We start from the raw sequence: 20231 nt of genomic DNA on the forward strand, positions 1-20231 counted from the left end.
AATAAATAAATGCTGCTACTGATTGTTTCAAAGAAAGCTAATTGTTCATAATTTTAAAACTCCCAGTTGTTTTGGCATAATAGTTAAAATAGTTTTTAAATGGAGAAATATTCCTTGTATGCAAAGAATCATTGATTAAAATTGCTCCTCCTTCTTTAAAATTGGTTCACACAGTTTAATCAAGGTTCAGTTGATCAAACTACAAATTAATCTCATTAAAGATTACATCCCAGTGCACACTGATCTAGTTTTATAAAAGACAATGAGAATTTGGTGTGTAACAGGCATACTCTGGAAAAGTCTTTTAAAGGTGGCTTCAGGCAGGACATGCTGAATGAAACCAACATTGATTAACTTGTGTTGAATAATTCACATATCTAATTTAATCAAATCCACACATACACAAAAAGAAATATAATTGTCTAGCTCACTCTACTACTTTTCTATATTATATTTTTTGTATTACTCTGAATTTTGGAAAATAAAAAAATGAACAGTACAATGCTTAGATGAACCCCTCCCCCCAATTAAATTGATAATGCAAGAAGAATTTGAGGAACTGCCCAGTTCCCATATTAACACAATTATAGAACAGGTGTTTAACCATGTTGTTATTTCATGAAGTATTGACATAAATTAATATTGCTATTTGAAAAGTCCAATACCCCCAAGATTGTAATTTTGGGGTGGTATTAGAATCTCATTTTTTTTCCACCCTACTCGTTTGAAATTGTAGTAGTCATGAATGTCAGAATAGAATAAAATAATATTCTCAAAATGGATTCAGTAAAATAATAATTCAAAAGATTTATTCTTGTTTAATCATTTTGCTTTCTGGATATGCTGATTCATAATTTTCCAATGAATTATTTTGTCTACACACATACTTTCTTGTTAGTTTGTTTGTTTTTTAAGAAAATCCATTAAAATTAACTCACCCCCAAAATGTCATCGTGTCTCTACCTTGTGAAGACTTTTGTACTAGGAATTAAATGTCAAATAGAGCAATAAAGACTAAAACATGCACTTTCATAGACTATAAGAGTGTGATTTTTTTTACCTTCCTCTCTTTTGCGTTTGTTGCTTTCAGCACTGGGAGAAGTAATTCCCAGAATTCCACTAATCGAGTAGGAGGAGCCAGCTGAATCTGTGCTTACTGAAGACACCTGTGTCACAGACCCTGTGGAGGCTGCAATTAGAAACAGATGAATCAATAGGCAAACCAACATGAAAAAGTAAGCATGTGTAAACATCTTACAAGCATCTCTTTGAGAAGGGAAGAGGAAGTGGGAGATAGAAAGAGACTATCTGCAGTCCCTAGAATGTCAGTTTCCAGTCCAGTCTCAGCTATCAGCTGCAGATACTATGACAAAAAAACTAAATAAATGTGGGCACTGCAAAAATAATTCATTTTATCAGCAACCAAACATTCTGGAATTTTGCTTCTGGAAGATATTAGATAGAGAAAGAAGGCCTCGGAACAAATGGTGGGAAAGTTAGGTTTAGTGTTTTGGACCATTTATGATATAGTAGTTAGTTTGTAATGGTTCAAAATACTTCCTATGCATCACATCATATTCTAACATAGAAAAGTGTTACTATCTCCATGCGAAGGTGGGAAATCATTGCCTAAAAGCAGATCATGAGGTTATGGCTAAGTCAAACTATGAATCCAAGTTTTGGATTTTCACCTGACTTTTAACTTAAGCTATACTCTAGCTCAGAAAAAATGATAATTGTAATTTAATTCTTTTCCAGGATATAAATTTATTGCAAGCCATTTGCTCGCAATAAATTAGTCTGGAAAGGAATGCAGTTAGGACTTGGGAGCCACACAATAACAAGGGATTTAAACTTAATTATCAGTCTAGATGTTCTAGGACACTTGCAGTCTAAAGAGAAAGAGGGTTGTAGTAACAATTGTTGCTGCATTTGCATTTTATGTTTAGAATAAAAGAAAATAACGCTTTGGGTCTTTTGAATAACAGACTCTCTTGGTCTGCAAATGGCATTTGTAACAAAAGAAAAACACATCAATAAATAACTTTCTTTTGTCCTTCAATAATACCCAAAATCTTCCCTCCTGGAGTAGACAACTCAGTCTGCCAAATGATACAACTCTCCTGGTTCAGTACTGAGTTAATTTGATTTCGTTGGAACTCTTGGAGCAAAATACACACTGAAATTGGAATTAAGTATGCAGAGTGCATATCAGTGCCATCCATTGTTGGTTTTATGGCTAATAAAGATCCAATTTAATTTATTTAAGAAGTTATATGTATTCTATGTAATTAGACTTCACAAATTCAGAAGTCAAACATGATTCAAAATCAGGAACCTTGGATAAGTGATTTTTCTGCCTGCTCCATTCCCCTCTAAGTATATTCACAAAAAGCATCACCTACATCATTCAGTAGCTTCCCTTATAAAGAAGACTTAGAGGTGCAGCAAAGGAGGTAGAAAGGACACCTCAGGTGGATTAGAGTGCTTTCTGCTGAAGCCATGGGGTGGGGGAAATACACATTTAATTTTTAAATATTTCTTATTTAAATAATTTGCATGGCTATCCAACCTGAACAATGTGACTTTAGGCAGCTGACAGAAACATCCAAACAAAAACAATATGTCAATAACAGACAATTTGGCACACATTCATACCCTCTCCTGTTGGGCACTACTCATTCCAGCCCCCAAACTCAAGAGAGGACACTTAGCCAACAGGATCAGGTGCAACTTGAAGGGCATGAACGAGCTATCACTGCAATAGTGCAATATATGATATTCACTAAAGATCCTACTGAATTGATTGAACTGAAGTGAGAGGGGCAATTACAAATTAATAGATTGAAGATTTCTTCTCTACAGACCGATCCATATCTTGAGCTGGAATAACTGGGATTAAATCCATTCCATCTCAAGTGAAATCAGTGAGATTACTCTGGAATGCATTTCCCTTTATTCTGTTTTAAAAATATTCATATTTAAAACAACGCCTGCAGCTTAATAAACTTGTTTTTAATCCAAATAAAATATACTGAAATTCATTTCTCTCAAAGTTTTACAGAGGATTTTTTTGTTGTAAAAACAATAAAATCAAGTATGGTAATCTGTTTTTTTAAAAATGAGTTCAGTTGAAGTATGTTGATTCCTCTTCTTTGGTTCAGCAAGAGCATATCAGCTTGAATATATTATGTAAGTAACTTCAAATTAGCTGAGTTTATTTTAAGCAGTTCTATTTCTGTGTCAGGGACTCTGCAAAAAAAATCCCTATAAAGTCTATTACTTTTCAATGACTAGTGTTTGATGGTATGCATCTGAATTAGGTAAAAAGAGAGAGAGTGTGTGAAATAAAGTTTTCAAAGTTTTGCTACCTCTTCACTGAAAATTGCAAGTGCACAAAGAATTATGGAAGACTTGGTTGATAGAAGAAAAAAAACACATTCAAAACTACTTACTGACTAATGGTGCAGAAAATGTTATGAAGAACTATCCTTTTCTTGATTTATTACTTTAATTATCTGACATTCTATAGACCCCCATTAGTAGGATGATTTTTTTTTTGGTTTAGATTTCAATTTTCTGTCTCATGGTGAAAGCTATTTATCATAATAATCAGTAAAATTCAAAACCTTTTAGCAGTATTTATAAAATTCATTTACCATGTTCAGCCCTTGGAGAATGATAAAGAAGGTGCATTAGTACGTGTGCTGAACTGTTTTATGCAGAATTTTCTGGCCATACAAGTGATTAAAAGTTCCTTAGAATGAATACACACACACACATATACACACAATTTCCGTTACCTATGCTATGACTTGAGGCTGGGACTTGCTGGTTAGGTGGTTGCTGCACCTTTGTCCGAATAATCCTGCATAATAGACAAATTCCTACTTACAATTATATAAATAACAACAGAGAACAAATTATTTATGCAGCATAATTAATAATAATGAATGTCCAAGCATATTAGCCCAGTTCATTACTGTGGTATATCCCAGAGAGCATTACAGTGAACATCTGAATAGTTTGCTGAAAGAGAGTAAAAAAAAAAAGAGATGATATTCACAAAATGTGTTGAACACGTTCTCAGAAGGATGGCAACATTCAGAAAAGCTTGGACAGTCAGAATGATGTATATACCCCATGAAGAGGGGTTGAAAGAGTGACAATTTAGTAAGTGGACCAACATTAAATACAATGCAAACAATAATTTGATTCCAACAACCAACACCTCCATTCCCGCAAATCCTTTGATCCAAAGAAAGCTGTATTTAAATCCCATAGATATTAATCAGATTTCAACTAATTATTATTACCACCAATAATTACCATGTCATTGGCTTCATGGAACTCAATTATGAATAATTTTATCAAGACAAAGGCAACTGAAATTACTGAATTAGATTTCTTAAACTAAAATTAAGACAAAGGAAGCAGGGCCATCCATGGAGAGAGAGTCAAAATCTGCAAGATGACAGGTACAACACTGTGATTCAAGCACAATCCCTTTTGTACATGTGTGCAACACTAACACAATTGTCACTTTGCAGATTTTGAGCAAACTTATAGATATTGGCTGAAGGGACCCCTTGTTATCATTAACCAGGTACTTGGTTTTGATTTCCTTTCTTCTGGTCCCATTGCCTGATCACAAAATTGCCTTAAACATTGGCATTTTTTCAGATAAACGCTTTTTTGCCATTTATTTACTATTCCTACATTCAACAAGTTTATGTACTCCAGCACAAACAAGGCATGTAACTTGACTTATTGACACATTTGCAACAATAAACATACATTTTAAAACAAATATTAGTTTATGTATATTTGGATGGGGAAAATACTATTATGGAATAAATCAGGACATCTACAGAGTAAGTAGATGTAGTAAGAAGAGCTAAAACAAGTGATCTACAGTATACATAAGTGGTGAGCTTGTCATTGATTTCAGTAAGAAAAAACTGACATACTAATCTTGACTACCTGAAGTGCTGCCTTCCTAGTTATGAACTTACCCAGTTATCTAAATCAGAAGAATGCTTCAAGAAGTTGCCCTTGCTGCCAGAGCTTCCCATAATAGAAAAGGGCCTTTTCCATTAGGCAGGTTCCAATTTAGAGGATGCATTTTACCACCACTTCCACCAATCTACCTGCTAATTGATTGCAATTTTATTGATTCTAATGTTGCAGCTTTTATAAGCTGGCTCAAGTGTTTATATAAGCAGATAGTCAGGATACAAATTCAATATCTAAAATGAATAAAATATTCACTCAACCATCGTTCTATTAATTGCCATAATTCTATGCATTCGATACTATACCATACTACACTATACCATACTATTATATTTATTATTGATTGTATGGTTTTAATTTGGTGCCTGTACACCGCCCCGAGTCCCTTCGGGGAGAGGGGGCGGTCTAGAAGTCTAATAAACTAAACTAAACTAAACTAATACTACACTACACTACACTACACTACACTACACCACACCACACCACACCACACCATACTATACCATACCATACCATACCATGCTATACAACACACTCATGCATATAATATTCATCTGCTCCAGTTTAATTTATTCTCATTTGTTAGTTTTACAGACTTAGAATATTCAAGAAAATAATCCCCTGTATATAAACAACCCAAAAAACAGCCAAGGAGATGTTAGGCTGATCATGAAATTCAAGGTTTTAACTGGAAACAGTACATTACAGCATGTCTAAGCCTTCATTTTGAAGTAGATGATGGGAAGATGGGATGATTATCATGATGATTATGTTTATCATGATCATGGTGATATAAATAATTTTAACAAAGTAACTGAAAAATTATTACCACAAATTATCTGCTTTCCCAAGTTTGCACAATTCCCCAGTCTATGAACAACACTGATTATGTCCTTGTTTATCAGAGGATCCACAAACGTTTATTTCCCCAAATATATAGTTTAAAGCTATGTATTTAAAACAAAATCTACAAACAAGTTTTACATTTAGATTTAAACAGTAATTGTTTGCCAAGCACAACCATGTTATTCTTGAAAAGGCTCATGGATGGTGAATTTATGGTTAGCAAGAAGACCTTATGGGGAAAACAGTGGGGAATTAAATCACAAACTAAGTCATGTTTGTGACTTGATAAAATCCCTCAAACTTTTCTTAGTCTGTAATAAAAGATAATATAGAACAATACTATAATAAGTCCGAACCACCCCAACGAGGCCGTCGAAGTGATGTCCCGGTGTGTGGAAGCCGTACGGGTCTGGATGGATGACAACCGACTCAAACTCAACCCCTCCAAGACGGAGTGGCTGTGGGTACCGGCTCCCCGGTTCAGCCAATTAATGCCATCTTTGGCCATCGGGGGCGTTCAACTTGCCCCCGTGGAGCGGGCGCACAATTTGGGCGTCCTCCTGGATGCCCGGCTGTCCATGGATGACCATGTGACAGCCGTGGCAAGGGGGGCGTTCCACCAGGTCCGCCTGGTGTGCCAATTGCGCCCCCTACTGGACCAGGACGCCTTACGCACAGTCACTCATGCGCTGGTGACGTCTCGCCTGGACTACTGTAACGCTCTCTACATGGGGCTTCCCTTGAAATGCACTCGGAGGCTACAGTTGGTCCAGAACGCAGCCGCGCGGGTAATTATGGGGAGTACTAGGTACTCCCATGTGACACCTTTCCTGCGCGAGCTGCACTGGCTTCCTGTGGTCTATCGGGTGCGTTTCAAGGTTTTGATAACGATCTTTAAAGCGCTCCATGGCTCAGGACCTAGTTACTTGCGGGATCGTATCCTGCCCCATACATCCCTGCGACCAATTCGCTCGCACAGAGAGGGACTCCTCCAGGTACCGTCCACCAGACAGTGCCGAGGGGCGGCGCCTAGGAGTAGAGCCTTCTCTGTGGCGGGCCCAGCCCTGTGGAATGACCTCCCTCGGGATATTAGGACTACCTCTGACCTCCGCTCCTTCCGTGTAAAGCTCAAGACCCACCTATTCCAAGTAGCTGGCCTGGCTCAACCATGATCTACCGTGTTTCCCCGAAAATACACCATGTCCTGAAACTAAACCCTTGCGACATTTTTCGTGTGCGCAAAAATATAAGCCCACCCTCGAAAATAAACCCTCTGGACAATCCCCCCCCTCCGACCAGGCAGAGCACCACTCGCCGACCTAGCGGTATCCCGAAGGCACCAAGCCACGGGAATGAGGTGGGGGCAAAGGCGCTTGCGTTGCTTGGTGCTTTCGGGGTACCGCTAGGTCAGTCAGCGGCGCTGTGCCCAGCTGAAGAAGGGGGGGTTGCTGGGCAGCTGCTCTCTTGCGAGCGGGCTCCTGAAGAGCCGGGCACAGCCTCAGGGTCAAATGGCTGTGTTGCGCTGTCGCAGCAGCAACGCAGCAGCCATGAGGTGACCAAGCTTATGAGCAGCCGCCCGGCAACCCCCCTTTCCAGCCGGGTACAGCGCCGCTGACCGACCTAGCAGTACCCGGAAGGCACCAAGCAACGCGAGCGCCTGTTCACCGCCCTCCGCGTCCCGTGGCTCGGTGCCTTCGGAATGCCCCTAGGTGAGTGAATGGGGCTCTGCATGGCTGGAGGGGAGTTTCGCAGCGGCTTTTCCTCTCCCCGCTCGCGCGAAGGGCATCTGCGCTGCTGGCGCCGTCCGCCGCTTGGGTTTTTTTTTCAAAGCACGGAGGATGGATGCCGCTCTGGAAGTACGCTCTATGGTTGTACTTCCAGAGCGGCATCCATCCTCCTTGCTTTGAAAAAAAACCCCAAGCGGCGGACGGCGCCAGCAGCGCAGATGCCCTTCGCGCGAGCGGGGAGAGGAAAAGCCGCTGCGAAACTCCCCTCCAGCCATGCAGAGCCCCATTCACTCACCTAGGGGCATTCCGAAGGCACCGAGCCACGGGACGCGGAGGGCGGTGAACAGGTGCTCGCGTTGCTTGGTGCCTTCCGGGTACTGCTAGGTCGGTCAGCGGCGCTGTACCCGGCTGGAAAGGGGGGTTGCCGGGCGGCTGCTCATAAGCTTGGTCACCTCATGGCTGCTGCGTTGCTGCTGCGACAGCGCAACACAGCCATTCGACCCTGAGGCTGTGCCCGGCTCTTCGGGAACCCAGTCACAAGGGAGCAGCCGCCCGGCAACCCAAAAATAATAAATCCTCCCCTTTAATAAGCCCAAGGCCATATTTCGTGGGTCAAAAAAATATAAGCCCCTGGCGTATTTTCGAGGAAACACGGTAACTATATCGCTCCTGACGGGTTTTTTATTTGTGTAATTTAATTGTATTTATTTATTTAGGGGTTTTTAAATATTGTGATTTTAATTGTTTTTATCCATCAGCCCACCTCCTCCTTGTACATGTCTTAGTACACGTCTTTGTTATATGTATGTCTTGTCCAGATATGTATTTTATATGTTTTATTGTACGCCACCCCGAGTCCTTCGGGAGAGGGTGCGGCTAAGAAATAAATATTCATTCATTCAAGTACATCTTTAATAAACCTATAAAAATAGAACTTTGTAATAATGCTAAGTTTGGATAAAGGAGAATATTTGAGGGATTTTAACATGTTGAATCTGAGTCTGGTTGTTTTCTTGCAGACATTTTATTATATCATGAGAGTGTCAGCACCACTGATGATGTTATCGAATTTGGGTAATAAAACATCTGCAAGAAAGCAGCCAAGGACCCTTCAGTGTTACATTTCTTTATTGAGATTTTAGTGAGATACGGCTTTTTACAGAATTCCTCACATACTTGGACACACCATCCTAATTTCAAACTATCTAGTTCTTCAATTCTTACGATTAAAAACAAAAACCAGCCCTGCCACTAAATGACCTTATTCAGGTTTGGGGAGATATTGATATATAATTTTCTGTGAGTGTTCAAAGGTACACAAAGCAAACTCATATAGAGCGAAAAGTGACTGGATGAATAAGCCTCTATAACAAGAAATGAAACTCTGTGATTTTGTGTAAGTCACTGATTTGCCTCTCCCCACTCTCTTGCTGTCTTCATGTCAGTCTACACTTCCATGCCCAGAGAAGGGTAAAAACAGAACAAAGAATAGTAAAGGCGCTAAAGCTGGAGGAAAGCCATTTCATGGCCAGTTTGCAGACTGCCGTTTCCAACCACAATGGTAGCTATCAAAGCCCATTGGTCCAAAACCAAGCAACTGCATTGTAGTTTGGATTGTATATGAATTGTCTGGGGCATCTGTCCATTTACTTATGTCCCTCCACTTATCAAGTCAGAACTATAAAGCATTCAATCACTAGAGGTGATTTCAAGTTTAGTTGTCATCCAGAAAACATTTCTTGTCCTTTCCTCACTAGACCAACAATATAAGCAAAGGACGAGCTGTGCCAGCAATGTGTTTTATAACACATTGGAATAAAAACAGGACCCCCTGCTGTGAATACTCAACTCAGAGGAAAGAATTAAAAGCCAATCAACTTACTTCCAACACTATGATTCCAGCTACAGGTAGTCCTCAATGTACAACAGTTCATTTAGTGACTATTCAAATATAATGGCACTGAAAAAAGTGATGTATGACCATTTTTCACACTACCAACCTTTGCAGCATCCCCATGGTCACGTGATTTACGTACAAACGTTTGACAACTGGCTCATATTTATGATGGTTTCAGTGTCCCAGGGTCATGTGATCACCTTTGGTGACCTTTGGACAAGCAAAATCAATGGGAAAGCCAGATTCACTTAACAGCTGTGCTACTAATTTAACAGTGATTCACTTAACAAATGTAAGAAAAATCGTAAAATGGGGCAAAACTCACAACAGATTTCTCAGTTAACAGCATAACCTCTGGGGTCAATTGTGGTCATAAGTCAAGGACAACCTATGTATGATTTAGATGATGCCATTGATTTTATTGAGTTTTAACTGCCACATGTTGTATGAAATAAATATTAAGATTAGCTGCTCATGAACATAATTCTTTTTAATTAGAGACCCTCTGGGCCTAAAAGTTCCTATGAGCTATGGAAATTCTCTTCCTTCCACATCTGACCCTGAATAATCTTTTCCTTGTTCTTTTGACTGATCCCTCACCTCTTTGTAGCAGATCTGTGGGAGGGAAAGCATTACAGAAAAATAATTGGTGAAAATCACTTTCCTCCCTTAGATATTTCATCAGCAGTACTTCTCATGTACCTGGTTCCCAGACTCTGATATAATTAAAGATATATAATCCAGCTGTATACAGTATTTACAGTATTTATAATTTGCAAATATGCCTGTGATGCCATTTGTTCCTTGTACTTAGTTCTGGATGAGATTGCACTGTCCCACATAGACCTGGTATTCAATCTCTACTTATGACACCTGCTCAAAGAGCAGGTTGCAGTCATTGCCAGGAGAGCCTTTGTGCCAGTTCATCTGGTGTACCAATTGCTTCTTTCCTGAATCAATATTTCCTGTGCTCAGTCACTCAAATCCTGATCATCTCATACTTGGACTCTTGCAATGCACTCTACAAAGGCTACCCTTGAAGAGTATTTGGAAGCTACAGCTGGCACAGAATGAAGCCACACAGACAGTTCTTGGGTCCCTTAGTTGATGTTACACTGGTTGCCAGTTTGCTTCCCAGTCCAATTCAAGGTATTGGTTCTTATCTTTAAAGACTTTCATGGCATGGATCCAGGTTATTTGAGGTGCCCTCACAAAGGCCATGCTACAGATTCCATGAGTAAAGGAATTTTTGTAGGCAGGAAGAGTTTTTCTGCTGTGGGTCCCACCCTCTGGAACATCATGCCCCCAAGGTAAGATGCACAGCTTTTGGTCTTCCAAAAGGAATCCAAGACCTGGATTTGCCAACTGATCTGGGGCGCCAATGGGGTTGTGTCATTCTGGAGGTGGTTAATGGACTAGGATAAAGGTACGCCTTCCTCTATGTCATTCTTGCTCCCTTTCCTCCCATCTTTATTAATTTTAACTCAACTTTAGTGTTAATATTTATTTTTTTAATGTTTTAAATATTTTATCTTATTGTTTTTAATTGATTGTAAGCTGTCTAGAATCGCCTCTCGAATTGCCTCTAGGTGAGATGGAATTTAGGTTTAGTAAATAATAAAAAAGAAAAATAATAAGGCAAAAAAAAAGTCTGAATAGTGGATGTGGCAGTATCTGGAGAAGAGCAGAATAGAAAAGAAGGAATTGGAGAAGATAGCAAGATACAAGTCCTGCAAATAAAAATAGAACAACTGCGGCAAAAGAAAGCACAAGTACTACTAATAGTAATAGGGGTCTTGAGTAGAACTCCAAATAGACTATGGCCACACTTGAATACTGTCGGCATTGACAAAATCACCACCAGTCAATTGTAAAAGGCAGCTTTACTCCGAACATCTTACATCCTGCAACAATATCTTTAACACCATTAAACATTCACATCTGCCTATCCCAAGTCCTTGGGACAAACTCAATAGGTGGACAAAAATGCCAAAAACCAGTCTGAACATCTGACTGACTGTACGACAAACCAAAATAATAATAATGTCGATCCAGATAATTTGTCTGGAACAAAGTCCATTGCGCAAGGTAAGCAGATCAAGTTCTATAATTTGCCTGGATCACACAGCAACAATAACCATCAATTTGTATGCATCGACCTGTAATAAAACACTGTGTCTATAAAAAGAATAAATATTTATCTTTTCTTCATTGTCTTGTTATTTTATAATCCTCATTCAATGCCTATCACTTTTTTTCTGCACATTACCAAGTTTTAGATTACAAAATATTTGGAGCAAGGATTTCTCTAATTCCAAAATAAATGCATCTTCAAATTGAACTCAATTCCTGGAGACAACATAGATTTACTCTATAAAAGGAAAAAGGAGTAGTGAAGTAGAAGAATATAAAAATCAATTACTTAAAGCACCTGGTGTAAATTAAAATTAAGATAACTATTACATCAGCATGAGATCTTTATACACAAGAGAATGTATTTGTTGCTTAAAATGTTTTTGGTTAACGGCTTCCATAAAGGCCAGGTAACAGAATGAAAAGCATATATGATTTCTTTAAAATTAGCCTCATTGAACTCAGCAAAAAAATTAATCTGTTGTTATATACTGCATTCTAGACTAAGCTTCATAAAAGTGGCATGAATATTGCTGAACACAGAGCTAGTTCTTTGATTTGTAGTGAGTGTAAGACACAAACATTATTTTAAGATAACAAAAGCTGAGGTAACTTAATCAAAGGCCAAGTGTATTTGAACTTCTTCCAATTACAACATATTGATATTAATATGACTAAGCTAGCTTTAGCTAATGAACATTTTTAATTAGATTGTAGGTCAAGCTATTAATTTACTTTTCAGTCTTACCCAAATATATCTTATGTTATTTGATTAGGTGATATAAAATTTCTTAAATAATTATATGTAAGTATGATAGCAAGAATGTTATATAGACTTATATAGCTGGTCACTGCAGAACTATCATTTTGATCCACAATCCTGTAATATTTGTAGCAGAAAAGAAAGTAAATCTAATAACTGATTCAAAATTCATCAAAAATGCAGATAACTAGAATTTCTGTTTTAGCCGCTGCGATTAATTATTGTGCTTTCACTTCACTTCTTCACATTTAGAAAAGAAATCAACTTTAATGTTTTAATAGCACTTCAAATAATAATTCCCCTCACAAAAAAGCTGGTAGCACATATTTTCCATTAAAATTAATGAAATATATTAAGTTGCAGGTAGTCTTCTTAATTTTAATCCAAATTTAAGCCAATGTTCTTCATGTTATAAATATACATGAAGCTATGTAATTCAACTGCAAAATACTTAGTTATTTAAATACAATTTGACAATCCACTGAAAAACTGACATTCTTCATTTTTGTATACTGAACATTTTTTCTAGTCTCTAATGATTGTAAATATTTTACTATTAAAATGCTAAATGTTTTGTGGCACTCCCAAAATGTTTGCATCCTTAAATAAAAATATAATATGTAAAGCTTTTTTATTATTAGTTATATTGAAAATATAAAGTTGAGATTGATATAAATTATTAGGGCTATGCAGTGATTCAGAAAAATCTGGAAAGGGGCTTTGAACACACTTGTGTACAATTCGAGCAGCTGTAACTTTTCCTAGGACCAGGTAGCTGGCCTCTGTAGCTGTTTTAAATAGTTGCATATATCTTCATTTCTAGAACATTCCAAGACACTTTTCTTGAATCAAAGCTAAATCATGACAAAGTCCTTTAATGTTACTGTTGTCTTTATATATAAATACATAACACTTATACAGTACATCATGTATGTCTTTGATTTACTAAACAATTTTATTTAATTTTAAATCAAATGTATTCTCTGTAGCAGCAAACACCAGATAGCATGCCTAAAAAGTCTGCATGATGGGCATGGTATTTAAAATATGCATCTTTGGATGCATATTAAGATTTTATTTCTGGTCATAATAAAAGTGACCAGGATAAAGATACAAATTTCTATTCTATTTATTATATTTTTGCCTTTTGCAAGACTCTGGGTTCCTAGCTTAGATTTGGAGTCTGCAAATTAGATTTCTTGAAGTGTTTGTATTATATCTGTATTGATATTTTTTTAAGAAAAAAATTTCAGCTGCCAATTCTCTATTTATTTTGAAGTTTCTGTTTTTGTTTTGCCTTTTCCTTAAATGTTGTTAGCCATCCGGAGTCACTTCTTTGAGATGGGTAACCATAGAAATTGAACGAATCCATATAAATAAATACATAAATGAGTTTGACTTACTCTATAACAACTCAGAACTACCTACAGTATCCCAGGAAATTTGAGATGTACTATTAAATTGAAAGAAAAGCTAGCAAAACCAGCTTGAATTCCTATCAGAATGGATATTCAAACGTGAGTTGTGCTGTATATTTTAATATAGAACACTTTTCTTAATTATAACAAACACACCAACTAACAAATTTGCAATGATCTACTTTTATCAAAATGTGAATTTAAATAGAACTAACAGGAAAAAAATAGATAGTGGATCATATTCAAATGATATTTCAACTCTTATGGAATATGTATCTGGGATGTGATGAAGTCCTATTGTAGGCACTAGGATGATAGGATAGGTATTTTAAACGTTGTAAGCCACATGGAGACACTTACGTGTGAGTTGGGCGGCTATATAAATTTGTTTAATAAATAAATAATAAAATCAATGACCAACTCTCCTTGAAAAAGTAAGAAGTATACATATTTGTAAGCCTAGCTGTTTTTGGCATCAGAGACGCTCAAATCACCAAACCTCCATAATACACGGTTCTATTTTTATAGCATGTTTTATATTAGAATCGCAAACTATTTACTAAAATTAACGTAAAATCTGATAGATTCTGTCATGTTCTCATCATATGCTAAATAATAATAAACTTCACAGATTCATTACACCAGTAAAGAAATTGAACTTACCAGATCCAGCCTAGATTCTCCACCTTGTTACATAAATTATTGATTTCCTTTCAATACAGTGGTAATAAAGATGCAGAAAAATCTAGAGTATGTTATCTTTCCCCTAGTTTATTTGTTGCTCTTAATTGCACTAAGTTTTGAGTAATTTCATTATATGACAAATTAAAGCTGTCATCTTCTCTTGAGGATTCAAATGTCAACGTGTCAGTCTATAGGGACAAACACACACACACACACACAAAGCAAATCTGGAATCTAGGACAAATGTTGTAAAAAACTTTTGTTAATCTTGTGTGTGTGTGTATATAAGTGTGTATTATTTCTACCACTGCTACCATTCCATATTAGAGATTGTTTCTATTTGGCTCAGTGAAGCAACCTTAGATGAAAACTAAACTGACTGGTACATATGGATTTTGCATCTAGGGGAAAAAAACAGCCATGCGAATAGCCAAAATAAACCTGTGTCATTTTCAGATAATAACAAACACTGCATCTCTATTGTGCAGTCTAAAAGAATCTTACCTGTTAATTGAACTAACGCTGGGCACTGTGTCATTATCACACACTCTTTCTGCTAAAAGTCTGTCCCTGATCTCCCAAGCAAACATGGTGGGGTTTTGGCGTTTGTATTCTGCAATTTTTTCTACTACTTTGGGTGTGGCAACCTTTGGCTTTGAACCTCCAATAACTCCAGGTTTAATGCTTCCAGTCTCGTAATACCTAGGATGAAATGCAGCAAAGAAAAAAGTAGGTTTAGAAAGCATTTTAATTATAAGCTCTCCTCCCACCTCCAATAAATGATAAGAATTTAAGAATGGCACAAATTAGGTTCTTGCATTTTCAATAGGAATATATTAACATATCTTTACTGTATTGCATCACTGATATTAATAATACATTCATTTCTTTTCTTACATTTGACATTATATATCATTTAAGGGGAGTAACTACAATAATGTTGCATGCATTTTTGCCAACAAAAAATGAGTTAAAAGGTCATGCTTGAATTTAAAATTATTTCAAAATCTTTATCATTAATCTGTAACGAAATTAAATCAAACCAGTATTTTGACACTGCCGTATTTATAGGAAATTGTCAAAGACATGACATAGACATAAAATATTAAATTAGCATCATTTAAAAAAAGGAAGGAACTTAATGACCATGGGATACTGCAAGGGTCATAAATCTCATTTTTCCGTGCCATTGTAAATTTGAACAGTCATTAAATGAACTATTGTAAGTCGAAGATTACCTACATACAATAGTGACTGAACTTCCAATAACACTTCATTGGGGAATTTCCACATTTATTGTTAGAGATAAATCTCTCCCCCCCCTTTTTTTTTTGTACTCTCTATTTGTGGCCTAATAAATTGTTAATCAAAAAAGCAGGATACACTGAAGTGAAATTCGACTACAGGCTTTCCTGAGTGGCCCCCTCCAAATATGTTGCATTTAATCCCCCATTCAGTTTGGCCTACACACTGGGAATTGTGGGATTGAAATCTAACGTATCTGGAGTTCATATTTTTGGGAACAATTATCAAAAAAAAATGTAAGGTTCGTGCAGAATCCTAAGAAAAAGATTCCCATCCAATATGCCTGCTAACTTTTTAAAGAAATGACCTGTTCAGTTCCAGTTTGCACAAGCTGTTTATTGGTGAAAATATGTCTAAACCTTTGCATTCTGAGTGTCAGAGCCCCAATTATGGCATTTTCTCCCAAAGACTAATCAGATGATCCTTGTGCTGTCTTCTTTCAGAAGATGTGACTCTTTTTCACCTGGCATACCTGGATAACAACTTCATTAAAGCCAGTCTTCTGGGCTAACTACTACTTTGTTTTTCTTAATGAACTTTATTTAAGGTATTTATTGTTAGAAGGAACACTTCTCAATTACAGGCTCCTGTTTTGTAAAATAGAAAGTTTGACTTGCCAACCTTTTGTTAGCCTTCTAAAAATTGGTGCAAATGGCTCTCTTCCAGAGAGCTTTCAAATAATTAATTAAAATTGCTACATTAAAACGTTTAATGCAATTCAAAAACTGTTTTAATTTAAATTAATAACCCTTTTTATGCTTTTATTATTTTAGCTTTTATCATTATGATATAGATACTTTTATTTCTGTAAATTGCCAAGATTAAATGGTTTCAAAATCTAATAAATAAGCCAGTATTGTGGGTTTTATTATGATGGATTTCCTCAAAGCTGTTTGCGTGATATTGTTGTGAATTGCACTGAGATCCTCTGGCAGGAAGAATGGTATAGAAATAGAATAATAAATAAAATAAAATAAGGCCTCTGATCCAAATTTAATTGTGACTATCTTATATATGCAATAATTATCACAGAATAAGTAACCATGTGTTTATACCTAACAATTATTCATTTATTAATTCAATTAATCAATTTTTAGGGCCACTCAATTGCCAAGAGACTCAACACAGCCCTTGAATAAGAATTAAGAACATTTAGGTGCCTTCAGAGAATAATTTTCCTGCTTTGATCACATTATCTGACTAATTTAGTTAAACTTTAAAAAGTTCACTTTAAATCAATGTATTCTCTTCAAACACAATAGAAATCAATCAGATTTAATGCGGACATTTTTCATGTCACTCCAGATTTATGAAATGGAACTTTTAACATATAAAATGCTTAATTTCCTGCCTTAGGTTTTGCTGATTAATATCTTATTGTTGCATCTCAGTTTTGGTCCTATTTAGCACTATGAAAATTCAGGAAGCAGTTGACACAAATATTTAAGAGCTGGGCACCATTTTAGAATGATTAGACATTACCTTTTAAGGCACCTCAGAGTTATTATATTATATTCCCACTCTTGGGGTGCTAAAAGTGAGAAAAATGGCTTGCCGAAAGAAAGTGTGGCAGTAGCAAGTTAAACCAGAGGTGTAATGTGTCTTAACTGGTCTGACATTTTGTTGTCTGGGGATACAGCAAATAGCATCACCCCCTCAGGAAAACAAGGTATGTCATACCCAAAGTCAGTCAAATTGCACTGTCAGCATGAGGCAGAAAATCCAAAAACATCTCTCCCTAACACCATCAGTAAAAATACAATAACAGCAGGTTAATAACAATTGACCCTCTTTGTGATACTTGACAATCGGCCCTTAAATTGGCTGTTTTAATTAGCTCAATGGCAGGCAATGGCCCTATTTAAACTATGGTATTAGCCAGCACTGTTAGACTACTGAAAAGAAGACAGTTTGTACCTGATTTGAGATCAGTCAGTAAAATACCTTGCATTTTTTTTAAAAAAAAGTTAAGTAAATAAGATCTGATCATTGGGATTTGATTTTTTTTTTATCCTAATGTTATCACCCCAGTTTTGCCTTGGAGCAAGTAATGACTAATATTTACTTTGTGTCATGACCAAACACCACAATGCAAACTGAATTATTTTACAAATTAATATACAGTTGAAGAAAGCTATAGCTTTCCAATCCTGGCTTGACCAAAAAGTCTCAAAACTGGCTCACATTCAGATTGTGGTTACGTCTGGAATTCATCATGCTGTCCATTGACACATACCTCTAGTAATGATATTCTCAAGCACTACTGGCCGCAGATTCATAACTCCTATAAAATTATTGTTATACATTTTCTATTTCCAACTATTTCTTTTGCCCCATGATTAAACATAAAAGTTGTAAATTAAGAAATACTGATTCCCAAGATGGAATATGTCGAGCTTCTCTTATTTTTTTTACATGCACACATAGAGAAGGAAAGAGTGCTCTCCAATTACACTGACATTTTATGAACTGTAATTATTACTTATGAAAATAATGAGCTATGAAATTTCAATTTATTGTTGACAACTTAAGTGACAAAGCTCCAGAACTTGATTCTTAATTCTATAATAATGCAAATACCTCCAAAGACAAAATCTATTCTGAAACACTAAAACTATTATGTGTTCTTTCTGACCTGTTTATTTGTTTCAGTCATTGATACTAATAAAAATGATTATCTAGTCTTCCGAAAGAATTGAAGAAGGGAAAATAAAGCAGGATAGCCTAAAACTAACTTCTGCCATTAAGAAATAGGACTTAATATTCCAGGAATATTAATGTGCTGGTCTAATATAAAAAGTAAAATATATGAAAATGTGTAATTGTATATTATTACTAACTTTTATTTTTCCTTGCATTTACCGGCTTGCTTCTTTTAAGAGGTATACATTGCATTACAACTTTTAACACTTCAGTCTTAAGGCTATTTATAGAAAAGCAGTCCTGCTAAAATCAGCAGAATATTTCCAAAATAAATTATCTTTTAGAATTCAATATTAGAATACACACACACACACACACACACACACACACATGAAGTCATATTTCCCCATATATAAACCTACAACCGTGTTTCATTCTCTGATTTAGACTTATATCAAATAATTGCAAAGATAAAAGATCCATTTTTAAAATATTTGTTGATCTTCTATATGTCTTCTATTGACCGACAGCCAACACAAAGTATAGAGATAAATCAGATTCATAGCTATATTTAATGTGTTAAATACCACATTTTAATATCTAGGGTAAAGCTTTGCATTCACAATTAATAAACTTACATAGTTAGATTAAATAATAAGTTTTAATGGATTATAATTTAGCAAAGTATTTAAAATAAAAGTTCTAATCTAGTTCATTAGAAATTGTACTTTTGGTTTACAATACTAGATCCAGACTTTCACACCTGTATGCTATGGCTAGGTAGTAAAGGAGAAGTAATAGAAATAATTTTTAAAATGTCATGTAGGAAAAGTAAATAAAAAATAACAGTTTTGTCTTGTACATAGGTAAGTAAAATTTAATCAAATCTATTATATTCATTTTTGTCATGCAAGATTGTTACATAGATGACCAAATATTGACTTTTGCTAACTTTTGCAAATGTAAAAACCTATCTATTCAGGTGAGGGAAAACAATATATCCATAACACCTAAAACACTGACAAATTTTAGAATGAAAGATTTTTATTTAGGCAAAAATATCGCTAATGTAATGGAAATCAATGTGGTACATCTACAAACTACCTTTGGGGAGAACAATTAGCTAATTAGTTCTTATGTATTTTTTCCCTTATACACATTTAATGTGTATGGCCAATCTTATTAAATCAAGAAAAAACTCATTGAAGCATTATATTGATGATCAAAATCATCATGCTGTCTCAGACATACTATTTCTCAATCTACATTTATATTATTGGAAAATGTTCTCTTTGTTTTTTAAAATAAATGTTACTGTTGCTGCATTGCTTAGATCAGAACTTCAAAACTGAAGTATCATTAATACCATTACATTATTTGTATATGCAATTTGTATATGCAATTGTCCTTATTTCCAATTTAATTCCAAAATTATATATATATATATATATATATAATTCAAATAGTTCAAATCCCAGTAAGGGTATGGCTAGCTGATGAGAGCTAATTAGCTTGAAATAGATCTATACTAGTCTCCCTTTATTTATTTATCAGTACAAATATAACATATATATTCTAAAGGAATTCTAAAACCATCCATTTAACAGCAAAACCAGGGCTTGACTTCTCAAAATTAGAAATTGTTTTGTTCAGTAAGCCTTATAACCAAGAAAATGATTTAGACTGCAGTCTAAAACCTCGGTCAAATGTACATTTAAATATTAAAGCCAGAAGTTCATGGCTTCACTTCATTTACTTGAAAGTAGACTCAAAGAGGCCAGTAGAATTATTGCTAAATT

The 20231-nt window shown here is 35.8% G+C and overlaps 1 protein-coding gene across 2 annotated transcripts in view; it reads right to left on the reverse strand.

Moving 5' to 3' along the window:
- Positions 1-15151, reverse strand: part of PAX5 (paired box 5) — a 227668-nt gene extending 212517 nt beyond the window's left edge. Inside the window, exons 1-3 of one of the 2 annotated variants that reach the window (XM_081943990.1) lie at positions 14989-15151; positions 3804-3868; positions 1061-1189 (exon numbers count right to left, since the gene is read on the reverse strand). In XM_081943990.1, coding sequence (XP_081800116.1) covers positions 1061-1189; positions 3804-3868; positions 14989-15074 — 280 coding nt within the window. In that variant the 5' untranslated portion in view covers positions 15075-15151. The remainder of the gene's footprint in view (positions 1-1060; positions 1190-3803; positions 3869-14988) is intronic. The other variant, XM_081943991.1, reaches the window with a different exon arrangement.
- Between the last annotated feature and the right edge of the window lie 5080 nt (positions 15152-20231).

This window comes from Natrix helvetica (assembly GCF_964273705.1).
Source record: "Natrix helvetica genome assembly, chromosome: 2".
Classification (NCBI taxonomy): domain Eukaryota; kingdom Metazoa; phylum Chordata; class Lepidosauria; order Squamata; family Natricidae; genus Natrix; species Natrix helvetica.